At 47.1% G+C, this 21,890-nt stretch overlaps 1 protein-coding gene across 1 annotated transcript; it reads right to left on the bottom strand.

The window, feature by feature from the left end:
* Positions 1–17,605: 17,605 nt before the first annotated feature.
* On the bottom strand, positions 17,606–21,568 carry LOC124694176 (peroxidase 5-like). Its single transcript, XM_047227193.1, has 4 exons — positions 21,121–21,568; positions 20,280–20,468; positions 18,258–18,423; positions 17,606–18,172 (listed from the first exon to the last, which is right to left on the bottom strand). The coding sequence occupies exons 1-4, from the start codon at positions 21,358–21,360 to the stop codon at positions 17,754–17,756; spliced, it is 1,014 nt and encodes a 337-aa protein (XP_047083149.1). The 5' UTR covers positions 21,361–21,568; the 3' UTR covers positions 17,606–17,753.
* Between the last annotated feature and the right edge of the window lie 322 nt (positions 21,569–21,890).

Raw genomic sequence — 21,890 nt, 5'->3', positions numbered from 1 at the left:
TATTGATGTGATCTATTCCTCCTACATATGCATGAAGGTGACAGTGTGCATGCTATGTTAGTACTTGGTTTAGTCTTTTGATCTATCTTACACTAAAGGTTACTAAAATATGAGCATTATTGTGGAGCTTGTTAACTCCGGCATTGAGGGTTCGTGTAATCCTACGCAATGTGTTCATCATCCAACAAAAGTGTAGAGTATGCATTTATCTATTCTCGTTATGTGATCAATGTTGAGAGTGTCCACTAGTGAAAGTCTATTCCCTAGGCCTTGTTCCTAAATACTCGCTATCACCGCTTGTTACTTGTTTCTATCGCGTTACTACCGCTGCGTTACTACCGCATGTTTACTTCCTACAATATTACTATCGTCAACTACGCGCCAAGCACTTTTCGGCACCGTACTACTCGCTCATATTCATTCATACCACTTGTATTTCACTATCTCTTCGCCGAACTAGTGCACCTATTAGGTGTGTTGGGGACACAAGAGACTTCTTGCTTTGTGGTTGCGGGGTTGCATGAGAGGGATATCTTTGACCTCTTCCTCCCTGAGTTCGATAAACCTTGGGTAATCCACTTAAGGGAAACTTGCTGCTGTTCTACAAACCTCTGCTCTTGGAGGCCCAACACTGTCTACAAGAATAGAAGCACCCGTAGACATCACTGGGCGCCCCCCCCCATCTGGCCGCGCCGCCATGTTGTGTGGGGGCCCTGGGCCTCTTCTCTGGCCCCTCTCAGGTGTTCTGGAAGCTTCGTGGAATTATAAGATGCTGGGCGTTGATTTCGTCCAATTCCGAGAATATTTCCTTACTAGGATTTCTGAAACCAAAAACAGCGTAAAACGAGAACCGGCACTTCGGCATCTCGTCAATAGGTTAGTTCCGGAAAATGCATCAAAACGATATAAAGTGTGAACAAAACATGTAGGTATTTTCATAAAACAAGCATGGAACATCAGAAATTATAGATACGTTTGAGACGTATCACTCTCCTCTGCAAAAATCCCCATTGCGCCCAACACTTCCTGAGCTCAACCATACTCACACTTTTCGCCTGCCCCATTGTTGATGCCACCTCGGAGACTCACTAGGCACAACACTCCCGAGTCGAAGATGGCGACCGCAGATCTGGGGAACAATGAGTGGGGAGAGATCCAAAATCTCCCCCCAAGACATCAACTTGCTGTAGAAACTTGGGATCAGCAAGAAGCAAGACGCGCTGCGCTTCCCCAGCGAAGAAAGCTATCCATGCCCTCCAATGGAGTATCGGGTCAGTTTCGTTGACCATCTCATCCGCGGTCTTTCTTCCCCCATTCACGATTTTCTGCGTGGGTTGCTTTTTGTCTATGGATTGCAACTTCACCACCTTACTCCCAACTCTATCCTCCACATCTACATCTTCATCACCCTGTGCGAATCTTTTCTTGGAGTCCAGCCTAACTGGTCTCTATGGAAACGCATTTTTCTCTGTCGCCGTAATGGCTCTACCAACGTTGCCTATAACATAGGCGGCGTTGTTATCTGCGTCCGCCCTGACGTCGAGTACTTCGACGTCAAATTCCCTGACTCAGTTCAAGGGTGGCGCAAAAAATGGTTATACATCCATGAAGAAAACCATAACTCAGTAGAAGATAACATTCCTCCTTTTGATGGCGCCGAAAAAATCTGTCGCCGCCGGTCCTGGGATGCAGAGGCTAGCGACGAAGAAAAAGCGGCGACAGAGGCGCTGATGACACGCATCCGCGAGCTTCAAAATACCCGTGGACAAGAATTGTCGGGTATCCAAATCACGGTGTACTTCCTTAGGATTAGGGTGCAGCCTCTACAAGCTCGCAAAAACCCCCTTTGGATGTATGCTGGCGATGAAGATGTGGACCGCCTGTCGACAGATTTATCGGTCAAGGACATAGAAAAACTTGTCCGAAAGATCTCGTCGCTGAGCAAGAAAGACACCGTCCCGTCATCTTGCCGTGTGACGCCATATAGCGCCACCAACGCACTCCCGCAGGTAATATGTTGTTAGCATTAGTTTTATTCATGCATTCTTTTTCTTTTCTCCTTTTTGTACTGCTATTTCTTCGACTGCTATTACTGATATAAATCCATGCCGGTATTTTTTCTATCTTGTATAGAACCATGAAACTACGTCGCCTCTTCCTCCCCTTCCCGAAGGTGGGGAAGTCGAAGAACGGGTTGTTGTCACCGACAACAACCAGGGTACGTCTCGCCCTGAGAGTGAAACCGCGGGTTCTCAAAAATCCGTGGCATCCTCTGAAAAGGACGTTGAAACCGAGCCAACCGCATCGACACACTCTCCTCCTCCAGCTGTTTCTCCAACGAACAAGAGAAAGAGGGACGAGGCTGTCGATTCCGGCACCTCCAAAGCCGGTGCATCTCGTGCCGAAGAAGTTATTCCTGATCTTTGGAAGGAAAACTTTCGACCCTTATGAAGATGCTCTTGTCAGCTCGTAAGTTTCTGCTGTTCTTTTTGTTTGTTCTTGATATTTTTGTCTATATTGTTTCTTATTTTGTCATCTTATTTATTGTAGTGGCGACGAAGATGAAGATCCCCCAATTGACGCGACTGCTCGAACGAGTATGTCTCCTACTTTAATTGTCTCTGAAGCTCAACCTGTTGGGGACGAAACTTCGCCTCCTCAACAAGACACCGAGCATCCAACTCCAGTCGCGAGCCCCCGAGCCCCTTCACCAAAGAGAGCTAGGGTGGATCCAGCCAAGGAGCCTGCCATGTTAATTGGTTGTTCCACGACTCCTTTACTGGAGGAAGTAAGTTTTTTTTTCTTTTTCCTGTACTGATTTCAATGCTTTGAACTCCCTCTCGTTTATTTCTTGGTGATGTCGAACTTTCGCTTCCTATATTGATTTTTTTTCTATGGTCTTCTCTTCAGCCTTTCATGAAGGAGCTTATCCGCCTCGGTACCCAATTTGTCGGGTACCGTGATTATGCCGCCAAGCTTGAAGGTTCTTTTTTTATCTGCCTTTTCTTGGCGAGTATACTCCATCGCTATGTTGCCACAATGTTTCACTTGTCTTTTATTATGCCAGAAACTCTTGCGGAATCCAACAAACGCGCTGACGCTCTTTCTATTGAGTTAGAGCAAAGCGAAAAAGCTCGCAAGAAAGCTGAAGCAGATGCTGCCACCGTCGGCGATCTTCGAAAAAGGCTTCATGAGGCGGAAACTTCTTTGAGCGACAATATAGCTCACCAGTCTACTCGCGAGAAACAAATCCTGACTCGCTTAGAGTCGCAAAGTCGACGTTTTGTCAGTAAGTGCACATATCTTTGCTGTTTCTTCGGGTCACTTTGTTTGCCCTTGCTTGCTTTTCTTGACAAGCTTCTTTTTACTTATTTTAGGAAAAACGCAACAAGATTATGAGCTGGAGAGTCCTGAAGGTGATCAGCTTCTCGACGCACTGTCCCTTCTTGAAATTCATGGAGATGAAGCTCGTGAAGGTCTTGCTGAAGCCAGGACTAGTCTGTCACGACTTTTCCCATACTTTTTCAAGAAGAAGGAGGCACCTGCGTCTTTTACTGCTCTCGCCAAGTACTTCAATTCTCAAGAAGATCTTGGGCTCCAACTTCGCCAAGAAGGGTTAAAAGTTGGTGTTGAAGGAACGATTGCCTTGGTTGCTGACAGCCAACAAGAAGTCGACTGGACAAGGGTTGGCAACACAGAGGAAATGGAGACGAAAAGGTGGCAGTCGTTGATTAAGGCTGCCAAGCCCAACTCAAAGAAAATCCTTGCCTACCTCGGATACAAACCAACTCCTGCTCCCAGTTCATCGAAGCCGGAGGTCAAGTAGACCACCTTGTCTTCTTTTTTGTATTACCTTTCTTTTGATGCCGTCGCTATAGTAGTCTTGGCGACAACATAGCTTAGCAGTTTATTAGGGTCCTTCCTTTGGTAATATCTATGTAATCACTTTGGAAATCAATGGAGATCTATCTTTTGCTTGATGATTGATGTCAAAAAAATTTGTTTTCAGTTGATTTTTGATAACTACACTTCAACCTCTCATCCTTCCGATGCTTTACCTGCCTCACCCTTCTCGAAGAAAACGCCACTTCATGATGAATTCACTAAAAATTTCTCGGGTGCGGGTCCATCACAAGAATTGGAAGATCTTCGCCAGCAACTTCAATCCATGAAAAAACAGGCACTTTTAGTAATGGAGCAGTCCCGAAAAGCAACCGAAAGGGAACAAATTGCACGTCAGCAAGCTTCAGAAGCTATAGCTGCAAAGGAAGCTGCTGTCGCTGAAGCTACGCAAGCTACGTCCCGAGAAAATTTTATGCTTGAATTATTGAATGATGCAAGCATGGACATGGTGGGTAAGTTTCTTGACCCGCAACTTCCTCCGTTGTTCACTTGTTCTTTCTAACTTGTATGCTGTCGTCAAATAGGTCCTTTTTTAGACGCTGCTGCCGAAGACCAGCGTGTTGAGGCAAGATCAAATTTTCTTGTTAACCTGGCGTTGGATCATGGATCTCTTGTTTGGGCTACACCTGAGCGCACCCGTCAAATCGTGTGGTTTCAAGATCGCGCGGGTCAGGTCCGCTATTTTCTCGACTTCTGCACAAAGACCTTATCTTTAGTTTATAGCACCATGTTCCCACGCAACAAGATGCCGGAAACCCTTCCTGCTTTGATGGAGAAATTTCGGGATGCCCCTCGAATTTATGGCTTTGTGCGAGCCCAATTATCTGCTGGCGCTAGATTCGCTATGATGATGATACAAATCTGCTATCCAAAGTTAGACCTGAGTAAAATTGTCGCCAAGTGCCTGTCCAAGATGTCGAAAAGGAGGAGAGACGTCGGCAAAATTGATGATGCTGTGACCCCCGTAGCCGAAGATATGATGGATGAACTTCTTCGGATGGACGCTGAGTTCTTCGTGAAGGGGAGCTATGCTGAACATAGTACTCGTGCTGAACGAATAAACATAGATGATATACTGGGCATCAATTGAAAATTGTTTGCTTGTCGAACTTATCTTGGTTATTTTCAGCTTGTATGTTGTAAACACAATCTATATTGTAAAGCCACTGAAGATAGATTTTTCTTTACTCTTTCTCGTCAAGCCTCCAAATATTTCGGTAGCTAATGTCTATATTGTTTTGTTTATGTATTGCGAGGTTTTTAAACCAAAGCAGATAAACCTTTATTGGAGGTGTACTATATTTGCGGGTGATATCCCCCGGATGTGTCGTTAACTTGTAATTGTCTCTTGTTTTGACAAACTATTTTTGCTGCCGAGATAAATAACTATATTGCGCAGGAAATTATATACTTTGTTTATGAGCCCCCGAGCCTGTCGACGATGAAAATATAAGTCATCAATATCTTTATTATATTGCAGCACCGCGAGCCCGCCTCATTAAAAACCTTTCCAGCCCCACTCGGTGCCCTGAAAAGGAAAAGAGTGCGTCTGGAAGCTCGTGTGCGTTTCAGTACATTGTATGCTTACAAGGAAGACTATATTTCGACTTCTAGGCGTAAAAACGCCTAAGCTGCGCCACGTTCCAAGGATTTGGCTCGGCAACTCCTGTCTTCTTGTCCTTGATTCTGTATGCTCCTCCTTCGATTACTTCTGTGATGATGTAAGGGCCAAACCATGGTGAATCGAGTTTTTCATGGCTTGTTTGTGTCAGCCGAAGAACTAAGTCACCTACTTGGAAAGATCGTGGTCTCAATCGTCGACTATGATAGTTTTTCAGATCTTGCTGGTATTTAGTGACCCGCGATAATACTTCGTCTCGAGCTTCATCCAGTGCATCGACATCATCCTCCAATGCTTTCATTGATGTCTCTTCGTCATACTCCGTTACTCTCGGAGAATCGTGCTCTATTTCTATTGGCAACACAGCCTCGGCTCCATGGACCAGAAAAAACGGGGTTTCCTGTGTCGCTGTATTTGGTGTTGTTCGAATACTCCATAATACGCTGGGCAACTCCTCTGGCCAGGTGTGTCGAGCTTTTTCCAATGGCGCAAGCAGACGTTTCTTGATTCCATTGCATATGATGCCGTTTGCTTTCTCGACTTGACCGTTGGTCTGCGGGTGCGCAACGGAGGCGAAGTGTAGTTTGATGCCTACCTCTGCACAATATGCCTTGAATTCATTGGATGTGAAATTATTGCCATTGTCCGTGATGATGCTGTTGGGGACGCCGAATCAAAAAACGATACTTTTCACGAACTTGACTGCTGATGCTGCGTCCGGTGAATTTATCGGCTTTGCTTCTATCCACTTCGTGAACTTGTCGATAGCTACGAGCATATACTCGTATCCTCCTGGCGAAGCCTTATGCAATTTTCCCACCATGTCAAGACCCCATTGAGCGAAAGGCCATGACAACGGTATTGGCATGAGTTCTGCTGCCGGAGAATGAGGTTTTGCGGCAAACCTTTGGCACGAATCACAAGTGCGGACTATGTCTTTTGCGTCCTCAATTGTCGTTAGCCAATAAAACCCTGCTATGAAAACTTTGGCTGCTATAGCTCGACTGCTTGCGTGGTGTCCACACACTCCTTCGTGTACATCCTTTAGAATTATCCTCCCTTGCTCAGGTGTGACGCATCGTTGTAACACTCCCGAGATACTTCGTTTATACAGCTCTCCTTTCACCACAGTAAAGGCTTTGGATCGCCTGATAATTCGCCTTGCTTCAACTGGATCGTCGGGTAGTTCCTTTCTCAAGATATATGCTATGTACGCATGCATCCATGGAGTCTGTATCATCATTACTATTTCAGGTTCATCTTCTTCTGATGATATTTATTTAGCCCCCGAGGGATTCTTTTCCTTCTCCTTCTTCTGCTGTTTCTTCAGCTTGGTCGATCTCTCGGATATCTCTTCCCAAAACACACCGGGTGGTATTGCGAGACATTGTGACCCAATGTTTGCAAGAACATCGGCTTCATCATTACTTAGCATGCTGATGTGATTTACCTCGCATCCATCAAACAGTTTCTCGAGCTCATTATACACCTCTTTGTATGCTATCATGCTGTCATTGACTGCGTCGCATTGATTCATGACTTGCCGAGCCACCAATTTCGAGTCGCCAAAGATTTTTAATCGAGTTGCACCACAAGCCTTTGCCATCTTCATCCCGTGTATAAGAGCTTCATATTCTGCCTCATTGTTAGACGCGTTTGGAAATGTCATCCGCAAAACATACTTCAATTTATCGCCTTGTGGTGATACCAGTATCACGCCTGCTCCTGCTCCCTCAAGTCTCTTGGACCCGTCAAAGTTCATAGTCCAGGTTCTCGATAAATCCGGGGGTCCCGTATTTTGTAGCTCCATCCACTCTGCGATGAAATCTGGTAAAATTTGCGACTTTATTGCTTTTCTTTTTTCGTACGTGATGTCCCGAGGGGAAAGCTCTATTCCCCAAAGGGAGACACGGCCCGTAGCTTCTGGGTTGTTTAATATATTTGATAAGGGCGCCTCATTGACCAATATTATCGGATGCGCCGAAAAATAGTGTCGCAACTTTCTTGCTGTTGTAAACACAACATATGCTAGCTTCTGATACTGCGGGTACCGCTGTTTTTGAGGATGATAATACTTCACTGATGAAATATACCGGCCGTTGCACTCCATGGAGTTTTCCTTCTTCTTCTCTTTCAACCACTAACATTGTGCTTACCACCTGAGGCGTGGCGGCGATATATAACAGGAGAGGCTCCTTCTCCTTTGGCGCCACCAGGATTGGTGGTGTCGAGATTGTGCGCTTGAGGTCCTCGAAAGCTCTGTCCGCTTCCTCGTTCCATTGAAATTTATCGCCTTGCTTGATCAGTGCGTAGAACGGCAATGCCTTTTCTCCTAGCCTTGCGAGGAATCTGCTCAAAGCTGCGACTCGCCCAGTTAACTGCTGTATTTCTTTCAACTTTGTTGGCTTCCTCATTGTTACGATGGCTTGGATTTTCTCTGGATTGGCCTCGATCCCTCTTGCTGAAACTAGGAACCCGAGAAGTTCTCCTGCAGGGACGCCGAAAGAACACTTCGTCGGGTTCAGCTTAAGGCAAAACTTGTCAAGGTTGTCGAAAGTTTCCTTCAAATCATCGATCAATGTTGTTCCCTTTTTTGATGTTATGACGACATCGTCAATGTATACTTGTAAGTTTTTCCCAATCTGTGTTGCTAAGCACTTCTGCATCATCCGTTGATATGTTGCTCCCGCGTTTTTCAAACCAAAAGGCATTGTTCTGTAGCAGAACACGTCATAAGGTGTTATGAACGCTGTCTTGACTTCATCATCTTCTTTTAATCTGATATGGTTATAACCAGAATATGCGTCCAGGAAGGAAAGACGTTCGCATCCTGCCGTGGAGTCGATGATTTGATCGATCCTTAGGAGGGGAAAGTGATCCTTTGGACAGTGTTTGTTGAGACACATAAAGTCGACACACATGCGAAGGACTTTCGTGTTTTTCTTCGGGACCAGCACTGGGGTAGCTACCCACGTGGCTTCTGTATGTAACTCCTTGATAAAACCAACTTCTCTGAGTCGATCAATCTCTGACAGCATGTCTTTGCGGTTTGGTTCCGAAAAACGCCGCAAAGGTTGTTTGATTGGTCTTGCTATTGGATCCAAATTTAGGTGGTGCTCGGCAAGTTCCCTGGGTACTCCTGGCATGTCGGCTGGACACCATGCGAAGATTTTCCAGTGCTCACAGAGGAACTCGACGAGCGTGCTTTCCTATGCGAGGTCCATGTTTGTTGCAATGGACGTCGTTTCTTTGGGTCTGTCGGGTGAATCTGCACCTCTTTTGAATCCTTAGCAGTGTTGAAGGTTGGTTCCCTGAGTGGCCTTCCTGCATCTGGCAACACATCATAATCAGTTGAGCGCCTTGACGCCATATATTCTGCTTGCATCCCGAAAGTTTCTGATAGTCGATGAAAATCCTTGTCGCATTTATCAGCTAACGCAAAACTTCCCTTGACTGTAATTGGTCCCTTAGGTCCAGGTAACCTCCACAACAGGTACGTGTAGTGTGGTACCGCCATAAACCTGGCATATGCTGGTCGTCCCAATAAGGCGTGATATTGCGACGGGAAATCCACAACTTCAAACTCCAGCTTTTCTATCCTGTAGTTTTCTCGGGTCCCAAACTGAACGTCGAGATTGATCGTCCCCAGCGCATAACTCGGCTTCTCTGGCGTAATTCCATGAAAACGTGTGTCAGTTGGTTTTAGATTTTCCAGGGATATGTTCATTTTCCTCAATGTATCCGCATACATAAGGTTTAGACTGCTGCCTCCATCTATGAATACTCGAGATACGTCGAATCCTGCGATCACCACTGGTAATATAAGTGCTGACTGCCCTGGTCGAGGAACTTGCTGCGGGTGATCCGCAATTGTGAAGCCAATGTCTTGTCCCGACCAATTTAGGTACTCAATCGTTGGTGGAGGCATCTTCTCTGCCATGAACACCTGCCGCGAGATTACTTTCTGAGCCCTATTGGATGGCCTAGCTTTCTGAATCATCGACACCGCGCCATTGGAGTTAGGATCAACATATGGAGGTGGATGTGGTGCTGCCGCTATTCTGAGCTGGTGTCGATTTTCGTCCGTAATTGCGGGAGGAGGTGGAAGGTGGATTTCACTCCTTGGCCCCTGAGGATTTCTATTTGCGTGAGCGGTAGCTTGTCCTGCAAACCTCAACATTGCTTGAAAATTTCGACAGTCCTTCTGCAAATGCCCTGACTGTCTTTTTCCGTTGTTATCAAGATAAAAATGCATCAGGCACGGTCCATTCATCATATCCTCGGGAGACACATATGGTCTCTTGAACCTTGGTCCACTATTTTGTCTATTATTATGGAAATCACCTCTATTGTCGCCTTGCTGCTCGCTACTTCTTTGATAATCATCTCGATTGTTTCCTCCAACGTTTCCTCGGAAGTCGGCCGATATTTGGCCAGGAGCATCATTACTATAGAACCGTCGAGAGAATCGTCGTCTATTTTGAAAATTTCGACTGCGATCCTCCTCCGACGATCTATGTCGCTTGTTATGTATAGCATCTTCTCCATCTGCCCATCTGTTTGCTATTTCCATCAATGCTGATATTGTTTTCGGATTGGTTCTCCCCAAGTCTTTGACGAAATCTCCTCGTCGAATTCCTGCCACAAACACATCTATGGCTCTCTTGTCAGATATGTTCTCTGCCGAGTTTTTGATGATGTTCCACCTCTGTATGTATTTTCTCATCGACTCATCATGTCTCTGTCTACACGACCTCAACTCTTCGAGTGACGCGGTTTTTTTTTGCAGGTAGATCGGAAATTCTTCACGAAGACATCTTCAAAACTATCCCAGCTGTCGATGGAACCTGGGGGAAGTTTCTTTATCCAAGATCGTGCGGCTCCGCTCAAGTGGATTTGGATGCTCTGCATGGCTATTGCCCTGGTCCCGCCTATCAACTTCACCGTCTCGAGGTAATCAACGAGCCAATCCTCAGGATCCTGTAGACCATCGATTTTTTTGAAATTTTCGGGCAACTTAAACCCTGACGGGACTCGAGTTTTTCGAACTCGTCTCGTGAAACACGGAAGTCCACACATGTCTTCCTCAGCAACTTCTGGTGACTGCCGATGTTCCTTTCTTTCTTGTCGCGCTCTATCCACCCTTGCCTGAGCCGCTGAATCCCTTGCTCCACTTGCTCTCGGTGGATCTTGCACTGCTGCAGTGGGTCGCGGACTATTTTGCCTTGCAGTTCCTTCGGGAGGTGTGGCTGCAAACGCTGTTCCCATGACTCCAACTCCTGCCATTGCCATGTTATACAATGCTTCTCTCGGATCCCCCGGAGGTGGTCTAGACGCAAGGATGAAAGCTTGTGTTGCCATGTACCCAGCTTCCGGTGTTTTTGGGATAATATTTCCCCTTGTGTCGATTGTCATAAAAGACATGTCGAGGTTTTGAACTAGGTTCTCCCTCTCCGATTCAGGTATATTTTGCAGCCGAGATCTTGCTCGCCTTCGAGCTTCTCTGTGACTATCTCCCGAAGTTCCTGACTGTCGGCTTAGTTCTGCTCGTCGCCTGCTTGACGCGGAAGCTGCCTCCTTTCTTCTATTTAGTTCAGCTGTCTCTTTTTCCAATTCTCTGCTCAAACGAGCGAGTCTACATTGATAGGCTTGTAGTTCTTCTGCCGTAGCGGTTGTGGTCATTGGTTCTGAACCGTCCATGGCTCTTGCGGCTCTGTCCCATGCTTCCTGCGGGAGCTAGACTCTTAGACGTGGAGTAGGCCCAACATACTTAGTGCCTAGACCTCTCCTGAGATCAGCGGGATCAACATATGGGTTTCCCAAATTGTCGAAAGCCTCTGACGTCTCCGGCTCTGCTCGGCTTGTTTCCTCAATTGCGTAGACCTGATGATATTTTGAATTTTGATTTTTTTCGGGATTGGTGACACCATCGTAGAGATTGGTGAAGACCTTTCCAATAACAGCAGATCTGTCGATGAAGTTGAAGCTGTCCATGTTGTCTGAATCGCTGCTTATATCAGAGTCCGCAGACGACTCGAAGGACATGTCACTGAAAATCTTGGCGAGCTTTTCGCTTGCCATGGTGTTGACGAAGTGTGGCGACAAAATTTCCTCTTCGCCTGATGAAGAATCGGAGTCGGCCGCTGATAATCCCGACGATATCGGAACTTCGAGACGATACGATCCTTCTTTCTCGACGCAGAATCGGAATTGTCCGAACGTCACTTCCATAGGCTCCTCCAGATACGTATATGCATCCAAACGGGAGGGCGGGTGAGGAACAAAATCGACTAGATCAGTTTCGACATGTTTACCTCGATCCATCGCGTTACTTGCTACCGACGAAGTCGACGATCTTAAACGTGCCATCGAGATCAGCTCCTTGTCGCCTCTAATTCTCACAGACGGCGCCAATTGATAACGTATTAACTTATCAATGCCTAAGTATTGTAGACTAGGGTTTAGTTGGAAGTAGAGGGCAAGTAGATCTCGAAGGTTTCAGCCGAAAAGTACTCGACGATTATGAAACTAGGGTTGTGTTGATGATGATTTCGATCCTCTCTTTGTCCCTCGACTCCCCCTTATATAGGAGGCGGAGCCGAGGGATTCGTAATACACAAGTTTACAGAGTCCGGGAGGGTTTCTAACCCGTCCCGTAAAATTACAAGTCTCTATATTTCTTAATACAACTCTAACTTTCTTTACTACTAACTGGGCTTCCGAACTTCATATTCTTCGACTCATGGGCCTTCAGTAAACCCCGGGTACCATCTTCGGCAGGCCCATTGGGGATGCCTATGTCACTTATGCGTGAGAGAGGTTCACAAGTGTATGTTTAAATGTAAATGTTTAGCTTTATAAATGATCATCTTATCTAAATAAAATGTTGATGCGTTGGAATTTTCATTTATAAATAATAAATAATATTATACAAAACATGCTCGTATTGTGTGAATGTAAAAATGTACTCTTTCACTACCAAAAGTAAGGTGCCCTCGATTTTTGCTCGGCGAACAACTTAGAACTTTAGCAATGATTTGACATATATTGGTAGTAAATTCTTTTTGCATCAAAGATGGCGTGAAATAAAGCGCGGATTACATTTGGGACGAAGGGAGTAATTGATTTCTAAAGAATGCATGTATTTACTAAAAGGTAAAGAAACCGAAAAACCTGAAGAAACTTGGTGGAAATCGGGAAACCAAGGACATAATTTTTTTACACTAGAATAAACGATAAGAAAAGAAGAAACCCCCAGCCACTTTCACGTTGTGGGAAGTCTTCCGACGAGGGGCATGGATGGAACTGTTTTCAATTCTGTGTTACATGCGAATAGGGAAAAATGGAATACCTTTTTAATCGGGCATCCAAATCACAATATGTTTTAACATTTTGGCTAGTCGCATCGATATTCCAAAATATACATGTATTAATATATTTCGGTGAATATTTTTCCCTGCCTTAAGTGGATGGTTTGTGTTGTCTTCGTATTTCACACAATAATGTTGCACTATGTCTAGGTCTGGGTGAGTTTTTTTTCCCTTTTTCCCAAAGATTTTAGCATAAAACCTAGATGTGCTTTGAACAAGAGAGTTCAAATTAGATCCATTTTCAATTTTGTCAAAGTCACATTGAGTTGTTCAAAATTAGATCACATGTTACATGTTGATATGTTTCCAAAAACTCTTATTCCCCTCACTTAGTTGCATGGTTTTCAATGTGTTCGCATATTTCCTACTTTGAGTCATGCCTAATGCACAATGTTTCAGCATGCATTTTTGTCACTGACTTTCGATGTCCATATGTAATGGCTTCCGCTGCACTACATGTGATGTCCATATGTTGTCTTTTTTGCACTTGCTTTCTACTGCACTAATATCCTGCTTTGCATAGCACTGAATTTTATTGTTTGGTCCACATCGTCTTTTTTTTGCACTACATTCAGTTGCAGTAATCTCTTGTCTTACTATGCACTTTGTTTTGCAATAAGCGCATGTTTTGCACTTTGTTTCGCAACACTAATGCCTTGCCTTCTGATGGGGCGCAGCTAGGAAGGAAGTGCAACACCAAATGCGCCCTACGAAACGTTACGTGAAAATGACCAATGTATCCTTTAAGATCTATATGAATGCATACGTGCATAAGGAGGCGTTGTGATGCCACCACAACGTGCTACATCAAATGCACCCTATAAATATTTGATGAAAACGATCACTATACCTCATTCAAGAACTACATGGAAGAGTGACGTGCCGAAGGAGTGAAAGTCTATTTTATTCTGTAGTACACATTTTTCGATGTCTTGCTTTTTTTAGTTATTCTAACACTCAGTTTTCACACTGCCTTTCTTGATTTTTAGTTGCAAAGTGTTTTTAGTTTCTACGTAAAAATCATAAGATAGAACAAAGCAAAAAAATATTCCAGCACTCTATTTCTACTTTTCTAGTCAATAAACTTAGGAGATACTTGCACCTGATAAGCGAGAATCAATAACCATGGTGAATATACTTAGGATAACTCTAGAATTAGAGACTCTAAAACACGATATTTTAGGAGTAGTATCTAGTTAATAACTAGAACACATTTTTGACCTTGAAAACATTTAATAGATATCAATCTAGAATGTGTTCACTTTTATTTTTTCCTTTGCACCTACTGAATATATTAACCAATTCAAAGTAAAAAAAAATAGGGGTGACACCCCCTCTCGTGGGTGTAACTTATAAATACGAGACAATAGATATTATTAAGAGAATGCATTGTTATAGAGACACGATACCCTTTAATCAATATATGTGTGTGCATTTCTATTGTTGTACAATGTTTCTAATCTGTAAAATTGAGTTATCAAGTGTGATCATATGATCTCTCTTAGTATGTTGGTATTCACTAAACAATCCAATCTCAACTCTTTTGGCAGATGAGACATCATTGACAATTAGCATAAAATATTTGAGTGATTTGTAATGTGGCATGAGAGTTAGGACATGATAGTTATTAAAGATTAGAATTAATGTCTTTCGTTAAGTTGAATGAAAGTACTAATATGCAATCATACTAAAATAATGTATCAAAGGTAATTACTCATAGGATCCCTCATTCAATGCAACTATGTATTCCTCGGTCGGTGCATAGTGTGCTCTCTCGGCCACCGAAGAAAAATTCTCCTCATCTTTCTGCCTTTTTTGGTATTACAAGTGAAAAGCATTGAAATCACCTTTACCAATGAATGACCTAAAAAACAACAATGTATAAGAAATGCTAATGAAATTAGACATGTTTGTCCTCTGTTATACTTGTTATCATCATTTTGGGTTCTAGCCAGAAGAACCTAGCAAAAACCCATGTTAGTACCTAAAATTGTTTCTTTTCATGTGAGACTTAGCCCTTAGTAGCAATGGATGAATGACTAAATCAAAATTGAAATAATTATAACATTAGTGTTAAACTCATAAAAAGTACTTATATGTTAGATAGACTTTCTCACATATGGAGGGACGAGTGCAGATGCTCTTAGAGTTGAACGAAGCAGTTGATCGGTAATATCACACATACGCTAGGCACTTCAGAGGGAATCTGCTTAGATTTAAAATCCAAATTTTAAAAAATGTGCAGATTTCAAATGTCCAAAATAAAAAAATAAAAATGTTAAAATCTGGAAAAAAATTAGATTCAAAATTTACTTAGATTTAAAAATTGCTTAGATTTAAAATTTGCTCATATTTGAAATTTGCTTAGCTTTCAAATTTTCTCGGAATTAAGTGAATTTGCTTAAGTTTGAAATTTGCTCAAAAAAGAAGAAAAAACAGGAAAAGAAAAAAAACCAAAAAAATGAAAGGAAACCAAAGAAAACAGACAAAACCGAGAAAAAACAAAAAAAAATGGAACCTTCCAGAAGGTTCCTTAAACCGGAGAAACCGAAGATCTGGGCGTTAACGGGCCGCGGCCCAAAATCGCCCTGTTAGCGGGCGGAGCGTATGAACCGAAACCTGAAACCTTCTAGAAGGTTTCGCCCTTTGTCACTCTCCTCACAACCTACAACTGATTATCGTAAATAAAACATGCATGTGATAAATTGGCCAGGCCCAGAGTATGCTGAGGGCAGCACAAAGCAATGAAGGAATACGAATTGCTTTCAAACATGGCCGCATTCCGGCTTTGTTTCCTAGCCCTGCCAGCCCATGGTGATATCCACTTGTTGCCTTATGGGTGCAGGCTTGGTGATTCCCCACCGTCGTTTGTACGACTTTGTATGTTCAGGCTCTCATTGCATGACCGGCGCTGCTATACGTACGACAAATCACGTACGATACTCGTCCGATCTTTCCTGGCTGCGACCTGCTAGAGACTTCATCATGCCATGCAATGGAAACGTGGGTCTGGGCCGGAGCAGTCTCATGTTTTAGTAGGCCCACCTGTTAAGTAAAACATCTTTTTTCATTACTTTGTCTTATCCCTTTTGTTCTTCTCCGATGACTGCGACGACTACCTAGCCGCCATTGCTATCGCAATAAGGGTCAACGGTACGCAAACGGAAGCTGAGTGACCGTTTGCGTTCGCGGAGACTGAAAATGCGTCTGGGCTCTGCTCCAGCGTGGCAACGCAAAGTGATCGGACCGTCCACCGCGACGCAAATCTGGCTCAAATATGCGCCAGGTTTGCGTCTCCGCGGACGCTGCGCTGTCGCGCCGAGTGTCCGCCGAAACTTACATAGAACCCGCGCGTCAGTGGCAGGGAGGCCGATAACATTCCCGTCAGTGGCCACTCCCCGCGCGAAAAATCAAAGTAGACCGACGCCAGCAGTCCAGAAGCGATGGACGTCCTCGCCGCCGCAACTACCACCATGGATTTCGAGGGAACCCTCGCACCCGCCGCCGTCCCAAACTCCCCCATAGCCACGACCATAGCCCTAATGGAGGCCGCGGCTCTGGCGGCCGGGACGCTAAGCCGAAGGCGGCAAAGAAGGTGATGTCCAAGGAGGAGAGAAGCGTCGCGGCCGGCGCATGAACCAGAAGGAGAGGAATGCACCGGCCGCCGCCATGGAGGCCACCCAGCAGAAGTGGCAGATGCAGCTGAAAGCCGGCGCCGCGCAAGTAGGCCGCCATCATAGCATAGCGGAGGCCTACATGCTGGTCAAGCGAGAGGGGATCGCCGGCGTCGCTCCCACGGTCTCGTCGGTGAGCTCGGTAAGTTCCCAGCCGCGTCCTGGCGCCGGTGCAGTTTAACGGGGCGCCAGTTCCCGACCTCAACCGGACGCCGTGAAGCGGTGACTCGTGCCCGGGCGCGACACATAGGACGCGTCAGGTGCCGGAGGAGAGCATGCCGGTGCCCCGCAACCTGTTTGAGGAAATGGCACCATCTGCCCCGACGATGGACGACCCGGTACGTAAGCTCTCTCACTGTGTGGTGATTCGTAGTCCTATTGGAAGGGACGACATGACAGCGACATCGAGGTCATGATCTACGGCAGCGGCTTCGTTGGCGACGCCAGGGCCGGGACAGGGACGCATGATGAGTGGGCACCGACGCAAGATGACAGTGACATCTCTCTCCTCCATCGTCCCCACCTTGCTTTCTCTTGCAACACGTGGCGAGCAGGAAGACCACTTCCCAGGGATTTTCTGGCACCACAGCACACCACTTGTCGCGTGCGGAGCGGGTTGTCTTCCCTTCGCGAATGCCGGCTTTTTCTAACAATTTCGGGACGACGAGGATGTGTGAAAGGTTATAAGATCTGGAGTCAGTGCAGGGTTTGAGTTTGATTTGGGCTGGGCCCGAGACTTTTGGGCGTGGACCAGCAATTAGCGTTGAGTTGGGCTAAAAACGTTCTGGAGGAACTATCGTACAGGAGTCGTACGTAAAACGTCGTGTGTGAGACATTTCCGTTGCACGACACCCCTGCTTACAATCGATCGACACCTCACTGCACATTTTAGAGATTAGTGGCACTATGGCGTGTCCGTATTACTTTTTAAATTAAGTATTACTATTGGTACATTTGTACCTAATCATTACATACAGTTCTTAATCCAGTATCTAGATGATGATTACAAGCAGATGAAGAAATGAAGTATGCAGGAGAGACGAGATAAGAGGGAGCGAGGAGGTTGGAACTAAGCTAACTAAGCTAGCTAGCACGTACAGATCTACAATGAACCGTACAATTCAGTGTAATTACGAGTTGGACCGACATCAACATCGATCGACCGGGCAACAGCAGCATGGATGCTCAGCCGACGACCCTGCAGTTGGTCCTGATGGAGCCGCTGGTGCCAGTGAGCACCCCGATGTTGCCCATGCTGACCATGGCGTCGGCGAAGTCGGTGAAGAACGACGCCGGGTTGTTGGTGTACCCGACGACCTGCGCGGCGGTGGTCGGGTCGGCGAGCAGCGCCTGGTCGGAGGTGAGCAGGCCCCGGTTGGCGACGATGTTGGCGTAGTAGTTGGTGTCGAAGGAGTTGGGCGTGACGGGGTCCATGGCCACGAGCGGCTGCGCCGCGCCGGACTGCGTGGCCGACTGCGGGCACTGCGTGGTGAGCGTGCCCAGGTAGCTCGGGTCCATGGTCGGGTCCTGCCCCGCGCTCGGCGATGACGGGTAGAGCCGGCCGTCGAAGGAGCTGCACTGCGCCATGCCGATCGTGTGCGCGCCTGCCAAGTCAAATCGTCAGTGTCAATTCACCCCGGATCGCTAGAGGTTTTCCGTTGGTTTTGTTGGAATGGCGATGGTTTTTACCAGAGAGCGCGACCATGTGTGCCTGGGTGAGGCCCTTGGAGCCGAAGATCTGGTTGAGCTGCTGCACGTTGGCGGTGGGCGGAGGCAGGTTCCCGTTGGTCTCCCCAGCCACCGATACGTTGCCGTCTCGCCGCCCCGCCGGCACCTGGTACTGACTGCCTCCGGCCTGCAATTTTGAACGAATCAGTTAACCAATTGTCGTTCTGAAACTTTACACATCACTTTTACACCCTTGCATCGTTCGACCGCCCATATCAATCGAGCAATCATCTGCTGGTACAGTGAGACATACACGGAGACTGACAGAGACATGCCATACATTTGGGGCGGCAACAGTACATTGAGTTGTTGCTTGATTCGGGAGAGCTAGCTAGCTAGCAGTCAGGGGCAAGGACAGAGACACGTCACATGGTTGGTGAGCCGGCGACGATGGCATGGGCTCCATGGATCATCCATCCAAGTGGAGGAATGCATGGCGACCGGATCATGCATGGCATGTGCCGTGCCGGCCACATGGGCGTGCGGCGGATCCACGTAAACTACTCACTCGCCCACGAACGTACATTGACGTGCGCCGCTAGACTCCGAGAATCCCCTGATATAGCATCGCTTCTTTCCCTCTCGGGTTAACGCAGATGCACGTAATGCTGGCTGATTGACAAGACGTACAGGGGTCCGAACCGCCGGTCGTCACCGGCAAGCGGTGCTTTGGTCTGCTGGTACATGTCTTTGTCCAGCTCTGAATGAAGTTGACGATCGTAGCTGCACACCAGCTGTGCTCGATGATCATAGTTGCCGTAGACTGCATTCTGTGGCTGGAAAAAACTGCCTCTGATCGACGGTAAGAGCCGCCTAGTGCTCCGTGGTAGGCAACGGCAATACTTTTGATCCTGTTGACTTTTGTTGATTTGACTATTCCATTTGAACCATTTAGGAGACCTAAACGAGCACTATACACCGATTGTGTGAGTCTAATTGTAAAGAATAAGATGGAGGCGCAACGGTCCTATGACTGACTGCAGGTGAGGTACTAGTCCACCCAAAATGCATCCGACGAGACAACACATTAACTTGGCCAATCAGCTTAACATCCCCAAATACTCCTGCGCGCTGCTGGAGTACCACAAGTAGTACCATGGCCCCTGCCTACCAAGGGATTGTACCGTTGCCTCCGAGTGAGCGAGGAACTAATTAATGGCCTCTGATCTATCGGGAAAGAGCGAGATCTCGAGATGGCTTCGGTATTCGCATTGCGGCTGCGCCGGGATTCAGCTCAAATGATTTTCTCGCAGGGAGACCGGAGCAAAGGTCAGGAACAATAGGTCTTTTGGGCCAATACTACAAGTTCCTACCGATACCAAAAACTTGCCAGGCTAAAGGGTCAAAGTAAACTTTCTAGCACGATGCTTTATTTGATCTGAAGTTGGATCCCCTGCACCTGCCGGATCCTCTTGCGTGCGACCAAAGGCCGTTTCAGAGAACGCGCGTATCGGAACGTGCAGTGCAGGATGCCGAGCGTGCGCGCGGTGGCCACGGAAGCAATGCCGGCCGGATTCGCCTATATATCTGCCCCGAACACGACGACATCGATCGATCATGTCTTCTCGGGCATCATTCAGTGCATGCAGATGGATGTGTGGACACGCAGCGTACCGGCAGCCTAGCTAATTAGCCTACTGGTGTTAGTGCCACCTTCGGGTGGTGGAATTGGAAAGAAAAGGAGCTTCTTTTCTCAAGCTCTCGTTGCCTTTGGGGAAAGATAGAGGAAAGCTAGGCTGCAAAGGCATTCGATCGCGCGCGGCATCAGTGAAAAGCTCAGCGATCGATCGATCTAGCTAGGCGCCCTCGTCCCCACGTTTCTATATTCCGAACGCACCGGCGATCGAATCCTCCATGCTGTGCGCGCGCGTCTTCAACTTGCTCGTTTGCGCCGTGGCGAGCACGCACGTTGTTTAGTTTCACTAGTCCTTCATAGTATTACTGAACTGAACTGAAGCAAGCGGGTAGTAATGGAGAACGTACCAGCGCGAGCGCGTCTCGTGCGGCGAAGGCGAGGATGTCGGCGCAGGAGACGACGCCGTAGCAGGCCTGCTCCAGCCTCGTCTTGGCGGCGTCGATCACCTCGAAGCCCCGCAGGCTGGAGTTGGGTGGCGCGTCCTTCTCCGCCGTGTTGCCCGCCGCAGAGTCTAACAGCACCGACCCGTCGCAGCCCTGCATACATCCACCGCAGAGGATCATCAGTTACACATTACATCACACATTCACACCGAGGATCATCCAAGTCGTGATCGATGATATCAGTTGAAAACAGCGAAACAAGGTTCCACCAACACGTCAGGGACGCTCCAACGGTTTGGAAGCTACTCCTAAAGTTGTATCCGTTTTATTTTGTTGCGAAGAAAAAGAAAACAATGATAATAATGGAATGGATTCTTCTACTCCGACTTTTCCACTGAGCACGCATATGGCCTATCAGACAGACTGACGCCATTCCGGGCTTGCAGCAATCTACCTCGAGATGCCCGCATCTACCACCTCCTCCACGCGCGCTGTAGTAAAACTAGCTACCATATGCAAGAAACGGCCGAGGCAGAGCAAGGTGCACGGCGAAAGAGGCAGGCTCCACATGCAAGCGAAGCGCGCCGATCCCCACCCACACAGGTGACATCAAGCTGTGCATTGGATCACTCAACGCACGCACGCGACGCGAGCAAGGCATCGAATGCCTACCTTCAGTTCTTTACCTTCTACTAGTAGCTCTCTCTCTCACGTACGTCAGACAAAGAACGAAGCTCTCCTCACGCGCGCACGTCAATGGAAGGGAACTCAAGTTAACATATCGAATTCTGCTGCGGCTGCTTACCCTGACGAAGCAGTCGTGGAAGTGCAGCCGGAGGAGCCCCGCCGCCGTGCCGGGGCTGCCGGACACCCCCTTGCTCACCTCCTCCTGCACGATGATCTCCGCCGCCGGGCACAGCGTGTCGTAGAACCCCACCTCCAGCTGACCCCGCGCCGTCGTCGACGCCATCGCCACCACCACGGACAACAGCAAGTCCCGCAGCCGCATTCGTGCTCCTCCTCTGGCTCTCGTCTGAGCTTCCATGATCCTGCCCACCTCCCTGGATGGCCGCACGCCAAATTCAGCTAGCTCTTCCTTCAGCACCAATTAATCCTGCAGCATCCAGGTTGGAGCTAGCTACGAGAGATAGCAGATACCAACTTCTGGGATGCTATGCTTATTGGTTGAGACTGGAGCCTGGCGAGGAGAAAATGGTGGGAGCCGAGGCTGGTTTTGTAGGCACGCTGGACGGCTGGAGCCATGTGGGAGCGGCATACTTAGTGCAGGAGAGAACGAACGGGGTCCTACTCTTTGGTGCTGGGCTATCACTGACGCGATAAAAACTAACCAAAAGGCACGCGTAACCAGAAAAGAATGTGATGCATGACACGACAGAAAGCTCAGTGCATCTGTCAAATGCTTCTTACCTTTTCAGTTTTGATCTGCTGCTTCTGAAGATCGATTTACTGGGGATCGGTCGGCAATTTGATGTGGATAGTGTCTGTGAGAGCGCAGTGGCGAGCAGTGCTAGTGTAGCGAGACGGAGGCATGTGACACAAGAAACCTCAGCAAGT

This window comes from Lolium rigidum, chromosome 3 (genome assembly GCF_022539505.1).
Source record: "Lolium rigidum isolate FL_2022 chromosome 3, APGP_CSIRO_Lrig_0.1, whole genome shotgun sequence".
NCBI lineage: Eukaryota > Viridiplantae > Streptophyta > Magnoliopsida > Poales > Poaceae > Lolium > Lolium rigidum.
The sequence above is the reverse complement of the archived record's forward strand: the minus strand, read 5'-3'. Positions and strand labels throughout refer to the sequence as shown.